The following is an 18367-nucleotide window of genomic DNA, read 5'->3' on the forward strand; positions in this document are numbered from 1 at the left end:
TGCTTGACTGAAAGTGCTCCTTCAACAACTCCTTCTTGCCTCATGGCCCTTCGTTGCTCTTGTGCTTGCAGGGCATGAATGACTTCAGCCAAAGTGATCTTACAAAGATCCTTTGTGTTCTCCAAAGAGGCTAGAGATGCCTCATACCTTTCAGGCACCGTAACCAAGATTTTTTCTACAATTCTGGAATCAGCAAATCCAGTGCCGAGTAGTCTAACCTTGTTTGCAATAGAAAGCAATTTGTCAGAGTATTCTTTTATTGTCTCTGACTCCTTCATTTTCTGCAACTCAAATTCCCTCATCAGATTCAACACTTGCATGCTTCTAATTCTCTCATCCCCTGCATATTCTTCCTTCAAATAGTCCCAGATTGCTTTTGGTGTTTTGAGGGTCATGATTCTAGTGAAAACTGTTTCTGAAACACCAGCAAAAAGACATGATTTTGCCTTTGCCTTCTTTGTTTTTTTCTCCTTGTGATACTTCAACTGAGCCATAGTTGGATTATCTGGCAACGGAGGAACTTCATAATCCGCTTCTATGGCTTCCCAAACGTCCAAAGCTTCTAGGTATGCCTCCATTTTGACAGCCCAAATGTCATAGTTGTTCCCATCAAAGAGAGGAGGAGCAACTTTTGAAAAACCTGACTCATCATCCATTTCAATTTCACAGGTCCCTCAAGAAGAGAGCTTTGATACCAATTTGTTGTTATTTTGTAAAGCTGCAGAGGAAAAGATTAAAGGTAGTTGCTAGAACAAGTGGAAGAAGAGTACAATTTTTATTCAATTCAAACGTACAAATAGAAAAGTGCAGAATAGAAAATAACTGCCCACTGATATCATGTTCCTATAAGTTAGGCCACGATGGAATACTAGAAAAAAACTGATTGCTGAAAAATAGGAGGAAAAGAAACTGAACTGGAAACTAGGAAACATATTTAAAATATTCAAAACAGAATTAAAATAAACTCTGCAGACGTGGCAGCAGTTCTAAACACAATAGCTAACACAGTCGCAGCGGAAATAACATCTCAAAACATCATAAAGTCAATAGGTTTTAACTTTTAATACCATAATAAAGATAACAAAAGCAGAGTTAATTGGAAAACTGAATTCTCATATATTCATTGAATTGAAATACTGAAATTTAGGGTCCAGATCACAAGTATTTATACAATGTTTATCCTTCACTCCGGTTGATGTTAATCTACACTCACTCTAACTAACTTTAAGACAGTTTGTAACTATCAAAACAAGCTAGTGTCAGGTGGCACAGTATAGGGTGGCACTAAAGTATACTAACACAGCTGTAAGTATGTAACTCTTTTAACATGTCAGGATATACTGTTTTTATCTCTCTAGTAATGGTCCGTTTGATATGTAGCTATGTTCTTCATGGAGGTGCTATATTCTTCCTTGATGAACCTAACTAATGATCAAATTAAATAATTGACACAAAAGGAGGATTTTGAAAGAGTATTGTGGTCAATGTTTACATCAATCATTAAAAAAAATCATCAATGAAGAATAAACAATAGAGGTCTGAGAGGACTATAAACCAACAAGTACAGATTTAAAAAGATAAAGGAAACTGGACTAAGTGAAAAATTGTCATACTCATGATTTCTTACATGATAAGGTGACAAGTTGATTAAGAAAGTAATTCTCTGGTGCTAACTAACACTCTTACTTAGGCTGAGACGACCGAGGAATATCATATGCCCAAAATTCTGAATCCATACCCATTCTTGAATATGAGTATTCTTTATCTGCAAAATTCACATATTGGGGCCACTAGAGTATGTGAATTATGTCTTCTCAGCACCAACTTTAACTCAAATCATCCTAGCAAACCTTGTCAGTTGAAGTAGTAAAAGTTACCGAGGTTGGAAATTAAAGCACACTGTTATAGAGAAAAATGGAAGTGATGTTAGCAAATCTTGTTTGTTGTTGTCTCAAACCATTAGGAACATAGAACAGGAAGATGGTGAGATGAGTGAGATCTTTAGCTCAAATCCATATGCCTTGCTTAATGAGATATTTTCTATCCTGAGAAATAACTAATGTGAAACTGAAGACATGTTATAATGGCCACTTTGTAGGCCCCTTTGCCCTGAGTGATACTTTTCCATGCCTTGGAATAGGTTGCATGAATCAACCATTGGTTATTTATCATGATTATACCAAATTACAAGGCCTAATAGGACTATGCTTAGAGGAATTTTTCTTGTGATTTTGCTAAATAAATCTTACTGCTCTATGACCTGGCAGAAGCGAATCAACAAAGGAAATTGTGGTTTGAACAGTATAAAAGTACTCAATCAGAAAATATTACCTCCAAATAGAACTAGAATGTCGATATTAAGAGTAAAAAGCTCAAATGGAAGTCGAGCCTCTGGATAGATCCTTAGGTAAGCCAATGAAAACAGAACCAAGGGCCAACCATCCCAAGTGTGGATCTATGTACTTCAAGACAGAAAGTTCCAGTAACAAATCACAGGTCATCATAGGTAAGTCAGGCCATTTCTTTTCATTATCAGCGATGTCGTTTGAAGGTCGTGAAAAATGGTGTTTTGTTCAAATTCTGCTAAGCTTCAATGCTATAGCACCACTATTGTCACTATTTGACAACACATTGTACTAAGTAGCGTATCATGGAACAATAGTAATTTGTTCAAATTCTACTATGCTATAGTGTCTCTATAACCACTATTTACGACACTTCATTATCGATCTCTTCTAGAAGTGTAACGAATCGGTTTGGTTCAGTGTTTGAGAGAATTAATTGAACCAATCAAAAATATTTGGTTTGTTTGGTTTGTGTTGCGGTTGAACCTCGTTGTCAAAGCGGAAACGCGGCGAGACGCGGCCACCCCAAAAATTGACGCGGCGCGGTATGCGGGCGCAACGCGGTCGCTGTTACATGACGCGGGCGCTAAAACTAAAAATTATATTATTAATAAAGGACTACTAAAATATGGAAAAAAAATGTATTTAGTATTAGTATAAATGAAAAATTAAAGGCTATTAATTGTTTTTAGTATTAAATACTATTATACTTAAATACTTTTAGTTTTAAAATATCATATTGTTCAAAAAGAAATATTAAAATACCTTAAATAATATACTTAAACAATATACAAATTAATTTAAAAACTATATATCTACTATATATTTTTTTATAAAGACAAATAATATATCATGCCATAATTTAAAACCAATATACTACACTATGTATTATTTATTATTCCTTTAAAACATGTATTATTACTATTAATTTAGTAATACAAATTATTATTATTATGATTATTATATGAGTGTGACTTTTTTAAATCATATTAATAATTAATTATTAATCATTATTTAAAATAAAAAACAAAAATGAAATTAAATAAAATAAAGAATTGATGAGGGATAAGAAAGCAAAATAACAAATAATAGTAGGTTGTAGTGGAGTGGGTGGGTTACAGTTGTGGAGCATAAAGTGCCTGTACATTCAAGTGACTAATACGTGATTTTCTTAAATCAATAACCAAAAATGTGCCACTTCCTCTTCAGATCTAACACTATGTGCCTCTTTCTCTTTCCTCTTCCTTCTCCTTCCTCTTCCTCCCCTCGTCTCTCTCCTTCAGATCTACCGGAAACAACATCCAAGAACCAAAATACAGTCGTTTTGGCTCTCTCACTCTCATTTTATGCTCCGACCGAAAATAGCGGCCGCTTTGACCTGCTATCGGCCCGCTACGCTACACTATTTCACGGCCGCGAAACCCGAGTTCTTCGATAGCTCTGCGTGGTGGCGTTCTGACGCGGCTGTTCATTTTTGGCCGCTCCGTGCCGCAATAGCGCCGGGAGCGGCCAAGATTGACAACACTAGAGGGTTGAACACAACATTTATTTAAGATAATACTACTAATATAGTGTCAAATCAAATAAAAATAATAATAAAATATAATTGTTTGGTTTGTGTTGCGGTTGATCGATTTTGAATGACGTGAAACCGATACCTAAAACAATAGAGGTCGGGTTTGATTTATTTGGAGCCGGACAAGGAAAAAAAGAAAAAACGGAACCAATTTAATCAGTATGGATTAGATCTTCGGGTTTGTCGGGTCATTGGTTTGTTCTTACACTCGTAGTCTTTCCATGCGATCTAAAATTAGTTTCAGGTCCTGTCAAATTTGGTGCATCAGCTGAATCAATAGCATAAACTAAGATCAAGACATCAATGTGTCTATTTGAAAGAAGAAAAAAATTGACTTTTCACTAGATATTTTTGACTTCATTTTTTATATTTAGAGACAGAAAATTTCTCTTGCACAATTCATTCCCCACTTCTCTCTTCTCACTCTTAGTCATGTGAATGTTTCAATTATGTCCTTCTCTAGTTCTCTTAACATAAGTCTCCAAATTATAGGCTTGAACAGCTGATGTGCTTACTGTCCTTATCAGGCCACTGTGTCATTTGGGATCATATCAGAAAGGATATGAGGTATAGGGTATAACCTTAGCTAAAGTGCAACAAAAGCCACATTGACTAATTCTTATCCTAGAAATTTAAAAAAATAAAAAGGCAATGCATTAAAGCAATACTAATTTTTTCAATAGTTAAAAGGTAAAGTAATAAAGCATTGTTTATTTAAATAGTAATTAGTAAAATTTTCATTTTGAATGAACTACTTTCAGAGCCTTCCTACCCTTGTAGAACTTAAACAATAGGTTGACATGATTTATATACATAACAAGACCAGAACATTCAGAAGAGAGCACATAAATCATGTCTAAAGACAAATCATGTACATCTAAATCTTTCTGAGATTCTATATTAACATCATAGTTCAAGTTAATTGGAGTTATACAATTAACAAACTCATTGATAGAAACTCAAAGTATACAAAATAATAAAAAGGTTCCAATACACCTCAAGTACTCACAAATATGAAGCTTTATATTGTTTTTGTCACCTTGAATTCAATGATCAACTGAATCTTCTATCAAATCTATTGTTCCTTGTGGTCAAACTCTAATAAAATTCTTTTAAACTTGCAATTACATACAACTAAGATTATCCAACCTAGTGGGAGATTCTCCCCCTGAGTTCCCTTCAATTTTCCAACTTTTTCTTACATTTTCTCACTTGCTCAAACTCAAATTATAAAGCCAGGGCGAGAGAGAAGAAATATGACAAACCTGGAACCTTAACTGTTATCTACTTTCAAGTTCTGAATTAAAAGTAAATAAAACAAATAGAAAAGATTAGATGACTTTCGTCAAAATTCAAAATAACCTAACATGTAACAAGATATCACCTTAACTACTCTTCTCTTACAGTAGACCTCTGACAATCATTTCCCGTAGTAGTTTCTCTGCCCTTTCGTTCTTATCATTTTCAAAGAGAGCGTGAATAATTGTTTCACAAGTTACAGCATCAGGAGCGCATCCATTGTCTTCCATTTTTGACAACAGGGCCTCAGCTTCATCAAGCAAACCCTCTAAACAAAGACCATTGATCATAATATTATATGTCCAAACTGTTAAATTGTAGCCTTTAATCAAAAGATCCTGAAAAATCACTTGTGCGTCCTTAAGCCTTCCTTGTTTGCATAATCCATCAATAAGCCTTCCTTGTTTGAATACATGCTTTGCCTTATTCACTTCATTAACTAGGCAATACCCATCCATTAATGTATTATATGTAACAACAGTAGGTTCCAGACCTTCTTTCATCATCACAGCTATCATATTTTTAGCTTCTTTCATCTTTCCTTCCTTACATAGAGCATCAACCAATATGCTAAAAGTATAAACATCTGGGTTGTTGTTTTTCAATACCATCTCATGGAACAAACCAAATGCTTCTTTCAATTGACCAACAATGCATAATCCGTAGATATGAGCACTGAAAGTGACAACAGTAGGAGAAATTTTCTTTGTAATCATTTCAGAATATAACTGATAGGCATCATTTACAAGTTTATCTTTACACAAACCATCAATGATTGTGTTATACATTACCACATTGGTGATGACCAATTTCCCTTCGATTTGTTTCAACATCTTCAAGGCGGCTCTTGTTTCTCCCATTTTACACAAGCCATTGATCAAGGTCCAGTAGCTAACTTGGTTCAAGTGAAATCTCAGTGCAAGCACATGGTCATGAAAGTTAAGAGCCTCCTTGACCTTACCATTAAGATACATACCTTTGATAAGTGTTGTGATCGTTACAATATCCGGCTGAAACCATAGTTGTCAAAGCGGAAACGCGGCGCGACGCGGCCACCCCAAAAATTGACGCGGCGCGATATGCGGGCGCGACGCGGGGCTATTACATGACGCGGACATTAATATATTTAATATTAAAACACCATACTATACAAAAAATATATTAAAATACCTTAAATATTACTCAAAATTTATGAATTATTCATATTTTGAAATAAAAGCCACAAGTATTAATATTATTCATATTTAATATTATTCATATTAATATTTTTTATATTATTTAAGGTATTTTAATATTTATTTTAAAGAAATATTAAAATACCTTAAATAATATACTTAAACAATATACTTATATACCATAATGCTAAAAAAAAAATACTAAAATACCTTAAACAATGTATTTATTAAACAAATTAACTGTATATACTTATTAATTTAAAAATTATATGTCTACTATATTTTTTTTGATAAAGACAAATAATATATCTTGCCATAATTTAAAAACAATGTACTACACTATGTATTATTTATTATTCCTTTAAAACATGTATTATTATTATTATTAATTTAGTAATACAAATTATTATTACAATTCTTGTAAAAAAAAAATTATTATGATTATCGTATGAGTGTGACTTTTTTAAATCACATTAATAATTAATTATTAATCATTATTGAAAATAAAAAACAAAAATGAATAGAGAAGATTCAATTAAATAAAATAAAAAATTCTTTTCAATAATGCCCGTGACTGTACAACATTCACGTTAATTTTTTTTGAAAGGAAGCATTCACGTTAATTGAAGGAAGAGGTTTTTGGAGGTTACAGCTGTGGAGATTCAATTAATAGTAGGTTACAGCTGTGGAGCAGAAAGTGAGAAAGTGCCATTCACGTGACTAATACATGATCTTTTTAAATCAATACAATAAAAAACGTCGTCTCTCTCCTTCCTCCAAAAACGTCGTTCTGTTTTCTTTTTCCTCTTCCTCCCGTCGTCTCTCTCCTTCAGATCTAACAGGAAACCACCTCCAAAAACCTCTTCCTTCTCCTTCCTCTTCCTCCCGTCGTCTCTCTCCTTCAGATCTAACAGGAAACCACCTCCAAAAACCAAAACACAGTCGTTTTGGCTCTCCCACTCGTTTTGTGATCCGACCGGAATAGCGGCCGCTTTGACCCGCTATCGACCCGCTCCGCTCCACGTAAAAGCGGCCGCGAAACCCGCTTTTCACAAACGCGCTACGCCGGGCAGTTCTGACGCGGCAGACTGATTTTGGCCGCTCTGCGCCGCGACAGCGGCGAGAGCGGCCGCGTTTGACAACAGAGGCTGAAACCCTACCTTAAGAATCTTCCCCAATAGAGAAAAGGCAAAATTCATTTCACCAAGATGGCAGTAACAATTAATGAGAGTGTTGAAAGTAACAATACTTGGAGTAATACCATTTAATTCCAATCGGTGATAAAGAGAAATAGGAATGGGGTAATGTTTGTTGTTATTCTTGACAAGGGAACCTAAAATCTTGTTAAATTCAATAATGGATGGAGTGGGTTTCGCACGAAGCATGCAATTGAATGAGAAAATAGCATTATCAACATCAACATTACTAGGAACAAAGCGAGATTGAGAATATAGTCTTGTACATAAGAACGGAATAGTAAGAAAAGAGGTAATAGAAGAAGAAGAAAACGAAACCTGAACATTTGAGCGGTGGAGAGGAGGAACCACACAAACGGAATTTCTGAGCAATGGAAGGAAGACGAAGACAAAAATTAAGGTATTGAAAAGGGGAAAAATGTTTGTTTTAGTTTTTTATTCCTTTCATTTCATTTTTCTCTTTCTCTTCATTTAGAAATAAGAGATTTTTCACTAAAAAAGGAAAATAAATAAGAGATTTTGAGAAGACAAACTTACGAAGAAAAGTATATGTTCTGGACCGGCCGAAGAGATTCTTGGCCCATTTACTTAGGCCCAATATCATTCAAAGCCCAAACTCCACGTTTGGCATTATTGCTCACAACGTACCCCCTCGCCTAAAGGGGGTGCACGAAGCAAAGAGACCGGTTCAAACGAACCCCAACGTCTCTCTTGCACGTTGTGCACGTTCCCGCAATAAAATCTCTGGCGGTTACACTTCCCACGATTTCGTAACCGCCAGAGCCAGGTGTGCCTCCTCAACGGCTCTGCAGCCCTCCACCTCTATAAATAGGGGACTCACCACAGTCCCCAAGGTAGAACTCTATCTCCCTCTAAAACCCTCACTCTCTGATCTCTACTGACTTGAGCGTCAAAGTGCCGGCAGGTACACACCCTCCATCCGCTCCAAGAAGCATTCTGACGCATTCCACCACCGTCACAACCACCGCATTCAAAGCACCGGCAGTCTCCTTCTGATCAGGTACGATCAGTGGCGCCGTATGTGGGAAATCACAAGCTTCCCCATTTTTATCCCTAAAAACCAAAGCTTTTCATAAAAAACTACCATGGCTGCCAACGGTGCCAAATCCCAGTTACGAAGTGAGGTGCGTAATCCTCAACAGGATGGCGTAACTTCCTCACCTTCACCTGTGGATACTCCCAGGGAGGACCCAACTCAGGTACTTCCTATCCAACAAAGGCCTCTGCTAGGTCCCATCCGCCCTACAGAGACGCCAGAAGACGCAGCGTCAACCGGCGTACTCATCAGCAACCTGATCCGCACGGTTCAACGACAAACATCGTTAATCTAGGAACAGAACCGCCAGCTGATGGATCTGGAACAAACACGTCCGACACTCCAAACCCGGCGATCTCTCTCCCCAATGTGTAACAGAAGAGGAGGGAGCCCCGGCCGGTCACGTTCTAGATCCCCTCGACATTCGGCGAGCATCGGATCTCCATTCTACTCCCGGAGGTCGACAAGAAGGTCCCCCCGACGGTCTCCACCAAGGAGATCCCCTCCCAGAAGGGCCCCGTCGCGAAGATCCCCTATGCGCCGCACTCCACCCAGGAGGTCTCCACCCAGGCACAATAGATTCTCACGGTCACCTTCCAGTTCACTGGACACCCGTGATACCCGAACCGATCATAATGCTTCCGGTCCGTTCACAAGGCGTATCCGGGAAGCTCCTATCCCTCGCGGACTGGAAAAGCCGCCGCAAATGGACTCGTACGACAGAACTACCGATCTGGATGAGCACATTGAGAACATCGAAGCAGTTCTCACTTACCGATCGGTGCGGGGCGCCGTTAAATGCAAGCTTTTCGTCACTACTCTGAGGCGAGGAGCCGTTACCTGGTTCAAGAACTTGAGGAGAAACTCCATCGACTTTTGGAGCGACCTCTGCAACGAGTTCACCACCCACTTCACCGCGTCAAGGACGCAACCAAAAACAGTGGCTTCCCTCGAAGCCATCGTCCAAGGAAGAAGCGAACCTCTCCGAGACTACATCGAGAGGTTCAACAAAAAAGCCGTCCAGGTCCGGGGCGCAAATGAGACAATGAAGCTATACCTCATTTCCAAAGGCCTACACGACGAGACGGACGTCAAGAAAGCTGTCCTCTTGGATCGCCCAAGGACTCTCAACGAGTTCCTAGCGATCGCCAAGATCTACATCGCCTACGAAGAGGCTTTGTACGCGGACAACCTCAACAAGGTCAGGAAGGAGGAACCTGCTGCTGAATCCTCCAAAAAGCCCTTCCATGAGAAAAAGAGGGAAGGCAAAGCTGCTCGCGAAAGCAAGAGACCAAACAGTCACTTCACCGCGTACACTCCACTGGTTATGTCAAGGGAGAAAATCCTCTCCGAGATCGCTGTAGCCGATCTAACAGAAGTCGGCATTAAGCCACCAAAGGCTCCAACTCAGGAGAGGAAGGGAGTCGACAAAACAAAATACTGTCGGTTCCACAAGTGCCACGGACACACAACCAACGACTGCATCCATCTGAAGGACGCCATCGAACTCCTCATCCAAAGGGGTCGACTCAAACAATACGTGAAAAATCCAGAATCAGAAAGGAAAGTTGTCGATCTCGTCGGTGACAGTTCTGAACCTGGCCGAACCATCGCCATGTCCGTGGAACATCTAGGTGATTTCCCAGACAACATGGAAATCACCCCCTATTCATGCACCTGGGAACAGTTTCCTACCGCCAACATCATCACTGGAGGGACGCTGAACATTTCCATGGGCAACATGAAGAGGAAGTTCCAGGAGCTCATGGACGTCAACACTATGGCCCCATCCATCCGAGGAGGAAGGCCACCCTTGGCTTTCTATGACTCCGAACTGCCTGGTGGAGCTTCAAATTCTGCCATCCCTTTGCTCGTGCGAGCATCGTGGCCAATGCAGATGTCCGACGAGTCCTGATAGACACAGGGGCCTCATGCGACATCATGTACACCAGCCTGTTCAAAACTCTCCAACAGACGGAGAAAAACCTTTCTCCCTACGTTGGGGATGAACTATATGGCTTCAACGGCTCATCCACTCAACCATGGGGGTACGTGGAGCTACTGGTCACCTTCGGCGAAGAGGAGGCCAAAAAGACAATAAAGATCCCATTCCTGGTGATCGACTGCCAGTCTATCTACAATTGCATTATAGGGAGAACTGGGCTCGCCCAGCTAGAGGCCGCATGTTCAACCGCTCATCTGAAGTTGAAATACCATGCGAAAGACGGCATCATCGCCTCACCCAGCGGAGACATCGAAGCTGCAAGAAGATGTTTCCTCCAAGCCAACAAAACCCAGAACTCGGTTTCCCAACCCAGCAAACCTGCTGAGGACAAAGGGAAAGCTGCTGCGAGTACCCTGGACGCCAACTTGGTCGAACTTGACCCCAGGTTCACCAAGGACGACCTGAAGGAACAAAAACGGGAGAAGAAGGATCCGCTCAATGCGAAACTTCTTCGACCTGTTCCTGATGGTGAATTCGAGTTGGTCCCATTCGGCAACGACCCCTCGAAGAACTTCAAGATTGGCAAGGATCTCCCCGAACTTGTCAAGAACCAGCTGGTCGCCTGCCTCAGGGAAAACGCTGACCTGTTCGCCTGGAGCGCAGCTGACATGCCCGGAATCGACCCTAGCGTCGCCTGTCACCAACTTACGGTGGATCTCGGAGTTAGCGCTGTAGCCCAGCGTCGTAGGAAGCAGTCTCCTGAAAAGTCAGAGGCTGCAGAAAAAGCTATAAAAGACCTCCTAGAGGCAAAGTTTATTTCGAGGCCAAATACACTACCTGGCTCTCCAATGTTGTACTTGTCAAAAAATCTAATGGAAAATGGCGTATGTGTGTTGACTATACCGATCTTAATAGGGCCTGCCCTAAAGACGCATATCCTCTTCCTAACATCGACAAACTCGTTGATAATTCCTCTGGCTATAAACTTTTATCCTTCATGGATGCCTATTTTGGGTACAATCAGATACCCATGGCTGAAGAAGATAAAATGAAAACAACCTTCATGACCGAATCAGGGAACTATTACTACAACGTAATGCCCTTCGGTCTACGAAACGCGGGGGCTACTTATCAACGGATGATGAACAGAGTTTACGACAAGGCACTTCTGGGCGACATTCTAGAGGTTTACATGGACGACATGATCGTAAAATCCCAACAAGAGGTGGATCATGCCGCTCATCTCAAAAGAGTGTTCGAGCAAACTCGGAAATACAACATGAGACTCAACCCAGAAAAATGCACGTTCGGAGTCCAAGCGGTAAATTCCTCGGTTTCTATCTTACATAAAGAGGAATTGAAGCAAATCCAAACAAATGCCGCGCATTTACTGAGCTTCCAACACCCCACTCCAAAAAGTGCATCCAAACACTCAACGGAATGTTGACCGCTCTCTCCAGGTTTGTGGCCAAGTCCGCTCAACACACACTTCCTTTCTTCAAATTCTTGAGGAAAGAAACGAAGTTCGAATGGACAGACGAGTGCGAAGTTGCCTTACAGCACCTCAAAGAAACGCTTTCTGCGCCACCAGTGCTATCACGACCAGATCGAGGTGAAGTACTGTACCTATATCTCTCTATTTCCTCTGACGCGGTAAGCGCCGTCCTCATCAGAGAAACGACGGAGGGGCAGAAACCAGTATACTTCACCAGCAAAACATTGTTGGGACCTGAAACAAGGTACCAAAGGATCGAAAAGGTGGCCCTCGCACTCCTCACCGCAGCCAGAAGACTAAGGCAGTACTTCCTAGCGCACACGGTGGTAGTCCGGACGGACCAACCCATCAGGCAGATCCTAGGTCGTCCAGACGTGGCTGGTCGGATGATGAAATGGTCACTCGAGCTATCCGAGTTCGACATTCATTACGAATCCAGAAAGGCACTAAAGGCTCAGGTGTTCGCCGATTTTCTCGTCGAAATGACTTTCCCAGCTGAGGAAAACCCTGAAGAATGGATCGTCTTCGTAGATGGGTCATCTAACGCCAAGGGAAGCGGAGCCGGAATAATCATCGAAGACAACAAAGGTATCGTTGTCGAAATTTCCCTCACTTTTTCTTTTCCTGTTACCAATAACACTGCAGAGTACGAAGCCTCCCTAGCTGGCTTGCGAACCGCCAAAGACATGGGGGCCACAAGGGTGAAAATCTTTACCGACTCGCAACTAGTGGCTTCCCAAGTCACAGGAGAATTCCAGGTAAAAGAAGACCACCTCCAAAAGTACGTCCAGTTAGTACTAGAGAAAATGAAAGAATTCGACGCCGTAGAAGTAATTCACGTTCCCCGCGAACAGAATACTCGGGCAGACATTCTTTCGAAACTCGCAAGTATACAAACTGCAAACGGAAACAAAACAGTAATACAAGAGGTCCTCGGCGAGCCAAGCATCTAGAACATAGGGACTCTGCATCAAGAGGTCAACTCGATCATCGGAATGGAAGATTGGAGGGGACCCATCTCTCGATACATAGATAATGGCGAGCTCCCGACCAATCCGCAAGAACAGACAAGGTTGAAACGGAGGGCCTGCTCATTCACTTTAGTGGAAGGAACCTTGTACAAAAGAGGTTTCAATATTCCACTAATCAAGTGCCTAGGACCCAATGAGACCCAAGAAGTCCTCGCTGACATCCACGACGGCATCTGCGGACAACATCTTGGTGCAAAAGCTCTCGCAAAAAAGGCCCTACGAGCAGGATACTACTGGCCTACCATGCTGAAAGACGCCCAAGACTACGTGAACCTCTGCGATAAATGCCAGCGACACGGGGACATGCACCTAGCATCCCCTGCTGACCTAACGTCCTTGGTCTCACCTTGGCCTTTCGCATAGTGGGGCATCGACCTTCTGGGACCATTCCCCAAAGCCGCTGGGCCACTAAAATATCTGGTTGTCGCAATCGACTACTCAACCAAATAGATCGAAGCAGAACCATTGGCCAAAATCACAGCTAAAAACGTACTCCGCTTCTTCAAGAGAAGCATCTTAGCAAGATTCGGAGTGCCAACATTAGTGATATCCGACAACGGTACACAGTTCACGGACCAACGGTTCTAGGACTACCTAAGGAATATCGGCATCAAGCAAAGCTTCACCTCCGTCGAACACCTTCAAGCCAACGGCCTCGCCGAGGCTGCAAACATGGTAGTTCTGCGAGGAATACGAAGGAGGCTAGACGCGGCCAAAACACAGTGGGCGGAGGAATTACACGCAGTCCTCTGGGCCTACATAACTACTCCCCATTCCACAACTGGCGAGTCACCTTTTCGACTCACGTACGGGACGGAAGCGGTCTTACCCATTGAGCTAACCGAACTCACATGGCGTACGGACGCCAGCTCTAACTTCCCGGCCAACACAGTAACTCTACGTGAAGAGGTCGAATTCGTCGACGAAGTCAGGATAGGGGCAACCTTGCGAGAGGCAGCACTAAAACAGAAAATAGCTGCTCGCCACAGCAAGAAAGTCATCAAAAGAGAATTCGAAGTAGGCGACCTCGTCCTCCGGCGAAACCAGAAGGACTCCGAAGAAGGGAAGCTCGCCGCCAACTGGGACGGCCCCTTCAGGATCCGGATGAAGACCGGGACAGGAGCTTACGGACTCGAAGACCTCCATCAAAATGCAATTCCAAGGACTTGGAATGCAGAAAAACTCAAAAAGTACTACACTTAGATGGCAAACAACGCCAACTCACTCTAATGTATGTACTTAGTTCGATACAACAAACTCATCGCTCCCCGTCGAGCAAATAAACGGAAGAGGAAAGTCGTGCCACTCCGAATCCAAAAAGAAAAAGGATGAGAGGATTTTACATAACAAATTCTCCTACTCCTCAGTATGTTCGCTTACCGCTGCGACACCACTGCTCGGCATGTTAGGTAGAACCCCAGCTCGAGATGGGTGTTTCACGCCTCAGTGAAGGGAACTTAGAAAAAAATTTCTCTCGTTCATCCACTGCCACACGTCCATAACTTTGGACACACATTCAAATAAACGATCTCTTGGATGTGCAAACACTTCTAACTAATACTCCGCGTAAATAGTTAGAAAACTTCTTGCCTGAGCTCTTCCTTGCAAAACCACGCAAAGGTAAACACTTTCCAAGCAAAGTCACTTATTACCTGGAAAGCAAAAGGCACAACTTTGATTTCATCAAGTCAAAACCACAAAACGCCGGGCGGGCGTACAAGACTCTCCAGTCATTAAGTCACTTCGTCGAAATAATGACTGCGGGGGGTAGCCCGTCCCGCTACACTCAACTTAAAGAGCTTTGCGATCCAAAAGCAGACAAGTTCGAAAGTTGAACAACTAAGAGCACACGAATTATTGCAATCTGTCAAAAACACAAGGCAGATAGATAATACGCTCTCGACAACAACTAAGAGCACACGAATTATTGCAATCTGTCAAAAACACAAGGCAGATAGATAATCCACTCTCGACAACAACTAAGAGCACACGACTTATTGCAATCTGTCAAAAACACAAGGCAGATAGATAATCCGCTCTCGACAGCAGCTAAGAGCGTACGAATTATTACAGTCTATCAAACATACAAGATAGATAGATAATTCGCTCTCAACAAATACTTCAAACAGTAGTAAAGCCTCACGCAACGAGCATGCAAAATTCAAAACATTGTACTTGAAAGTAAAACATACAGAAACAAGTATAATTGAGAATGAAACAATCATATTATAAGGTGCTAAAACCACTAAAGGCGCACAATGTCATTACAAGTTGGTTGTTGAACAAGAGATTAATTACAAGGCCTCATCAGGCCTGGGCTTCATCAACACGCCCGTCTTCTTCCTCAGGATCGGGAGGCGGAACGATCACCCCGTCTTTCACCTCGCTAAGAGGGTGAATTCCTTCGACATTCAGCTCAATGCCAGGGTTCGTCACCTTCAACTATGCCACCGCTCGATCAAAGCCAAGCTGGAGGGTCTCCACCAAGCTTCCTTCCAGCTCACCAATCCTGTCCACAAGGCCAGCGCGCTGCAGGACAGCAAGGTCTTCTGCCTCATCCTCCCCAGGGAGGTCTGCCTTCTCCAGAGTCTCCTCCAAGGAAGCCTTCTCCTCAGCCAGCTTCCGAGAAGATGCGGTCGCCTGCTCGAGAGCAGTCTGAGCTCTAGACAACTGCTCCTTCAAAGAAGCAAGCTCACGGTCACGCTCTTCAACGACGGACCTCTTGCTCCTTTGATCCTCCTCAAGAGCAGCGACCTTGGCGGTCAAAGCATCCCTCTCCCGCACCAGAGCATCAACCCGAACCTCATTGTCCAAAGAAGCGTTGTTCAGGGTAGCAACGACCTCCAAAGCCTTCATGGTGGCAACAACCCCATCAGTTATTGCCTTACGCCGGCCAGCTGGACCCAGATCCTGGATAATCCTCAGCTCAGAATCATATAAGAAAAGGGTCGACTGGGGACCACACAGCTCCAGCTCGAACCACACCTTCGGCAACTGGAGGAAGTCTCCTTTCTCAGAACGGACGGGAACGGCCTTGATCGGCGTGGTTGGATCCTCAGAGGACACCCTCACCCTCTGCCTCTTGGCAGGATCCTGCACCAGCTCCTCAGATGGCTCCTCCCTGTCCAAATCCACCACAGGACCAGGGGTTGAGCTAGGACCAGACCCAGAAATCAGATGCTCCAGAGACTGGACATTTTTACGCTTTTTCTTAGCCGAGAGCTTCTTGTTGGCCGCATTCACGAGGGCTCCCAAGTCTTTCTTCATTTTCTCTGCAAACACAAGACAAAAGAAACTTGTCAGTTAGGAGAAACAAAACAAAAGGACAGCAAGAAGACAAAACAAGAAAATAAGCTACCAAGACATGCATCAGAATTATCAGAGGTCAACAACTCATAAGTATTGATGAAGCGGGGTTCTGTTACTGGGGTCCCATCCGCATTCATCAAAGGGTCCCCCCGTCGGTCAGTCTTAACCCTTTGGGGAAGGGACTCAATGAAAGCCCAGAGTTATTGACGAAGGCTTTTCTCTTCATCAGTCAAAGTGGCAACGGTTCGACCGAAGTCCTTCGGTTCATAAGCAAAATGGTCCTGGGACCAGCATAGGTGGAAGTAAGGACGACGCTCCTGCCCGCCTTCCTTAGCAGCCTCCAAGAGATTTTCCAGGGCGGCCACACTCTTAGGCCGAACCAGAAAGAAACGCTCTTTGAAACTCCGAATCTTCCTGGCAAAGGCCTCAAACATCTTCTGGGTCTGGCGAAAAGAAACCCAATTCGTACCCTGCTGTACGGTGAAGAAGGAGAAAAAGACATTCTTGGAGGCAGGGATGCGAAGATAATCGCACAACAGCTCAAAAGCCCTCATAAAGGCATAAGAATTTGGATGAATCTGGGTAGGTGACAGCTTGGTCCAGCGAAGCACCTCCCGCTGGAAGTTAGAGAAAGGGAGCCGAAAACCCATGACCTTGAAAATCACTTCATACATGGGAAATACGTAATTTTCATACTCTGAACACACCCGGTTGGACGTGCTCGGCAGAATCAGCTCCCAATCTCTACCTTCACCGATGAGGTCAAAAGGTGCTTCGTTCACACCATCAGCGGCAAACACCGATTTAGTCTCTAAAGGCTCCTCTCCGGGCCTCATAATGACGGACACATCAACTTCCTCGTCAACCATGACAGATCTGGAAAAGCAAGGGAAAAAGTGAATCTAACAGTCAGATCCACCCTTCCTTCACCTATCAGGTCGGCCATGGCAAGGAAGGGATCAAATCGCTACCGTAAAAAAGCTAAGAGGTCTAGAAAATCAACTCACGCATCGAGGGGATCTACCCTCAGCGACAGACCGAAAGCTTATGGAAGAAGCGCAAGCCTGTCGCCGATGTTTCTCTAAACACTAAACAGAAAACAGACAGCATACCTACAAAACTCTTTGATGCACGATGGAAAACGCCTAAACCAACGGCAGAAACCACCGAGTCAAACTACTTCTGCCCTAAGAAGCATGCATTCCTACAGTTTCTAAAAGCAGAACAGAAACTAAAATACAAAAGTAAAAGAAACGAGTCGCAGAACTCTACCTGTGAGGAAGAAGAGATTCGAGTTGCAGTTGGGATGCGAAAACTCGGAAGAACTTTGCATGTGGAAACTGTGAGAAATCTCTAAGTCTCTGAGAAATTCGAAAATGCAGTGACTCTCCAAAACAACAGTGGAACTATTTATACTCGTTGCACAAACCACCCAAAAGTCACAAAGTCTATCCGGTGCATCCCTTCACTCGCTACTCATCCTCTAAAGCGCTGCTTCGACGGCCCAGATTCAATCATACCCCTTCATCCAAGGGCTATGATCCTTCACTATGTTTCTCCAAACGTCAGGATCCAATCAACAGTGATGATGACACCTCGGAAATACAACCCGAGAACACGCTGGAAACTATAGGCACTCAAGTGCTACTAACAGCCTGCACACGTGTCACTCAGAAACCAAAGGTCATGTCCCCTCAACTTCTTCCTCGAGATGTTGGCATTAATTACGGAATGACATCCGACCAAACTTCCTGACGAGGGAATCTTTCCATCCGATCTCACCGCCGGACATACGTATACCGGACTCCGCCACATTGACAGGCGAACTTACATCGTTAGAGGGAGAACAAGCGCTTCAAGACAGGCGAGCCTATTTGGCCCAAAGTCTCAGCATTCTCAGTCCGCCTCGCAAACGATCCTCCAAGTCAAGGCATGCATA

General features: G+C 42.9%; 1 protein-coding gene and 1 long non-coding RNA gene across 2 annotated transcripts; one reads left to right on the forward strand and one right to left on the reverse strand.

Moving 5' to 3' along the window:
• Positions 1-1475: 1475 nt before the first annotated feature.
• LOC146916295 (uncharacterized) lies at positions 1476-6445 on the reverse strand. Its single transcript, XR_015014972.1, has 3 exons — positions 3884-6445; positions 2332-2831; positions 1476-1899 (listed from the first exon to the last, which is right to left on the reverse strand). It is a non-coding gene; the product is annotated as an uncharacterized LOC146916295 (long non-coding RNA).
• Positions 6446-13791: 7346 nt separating this feature from the next.
• LOC146916296 (uncharacterized) lies at positions 13792-14322 on the forward strand. The gene has a single exon (XM_085721591.1). It carries the CDS (start codon positions 13792-13794, stop codon positions 14320-14322), a length of 531 nt encoding a protein of 176 aa, XP_085577717.1.
• The last annotated feature ends 4045 nt before the right edge of the window (positions 14323-18367 follow it).

Source organism: Medicago sativa, chromosome 6 (genome assembly GCF_051527215.1).
Source record: "Medicago sativa cultivar Bolivia chromosome 6, Bolivia_mono, whole genome shotgun sequence".
NCBI classification, from domain to species: Eukaryota; Viridiplantae; Streptophyta; class Magnoliopsida; order Fabales; family Fabaceae; genus Medicago; species Medicago sativa.

Coding starts and splice junctions, on each gene's coding strand:
- LOC146916296 (XM_085721591.1), top strand. CDS start 13,792: ATGGTAGTTCTGCGAGGAATACGAAGGAGGCTAGACGCGGCCAAAACA.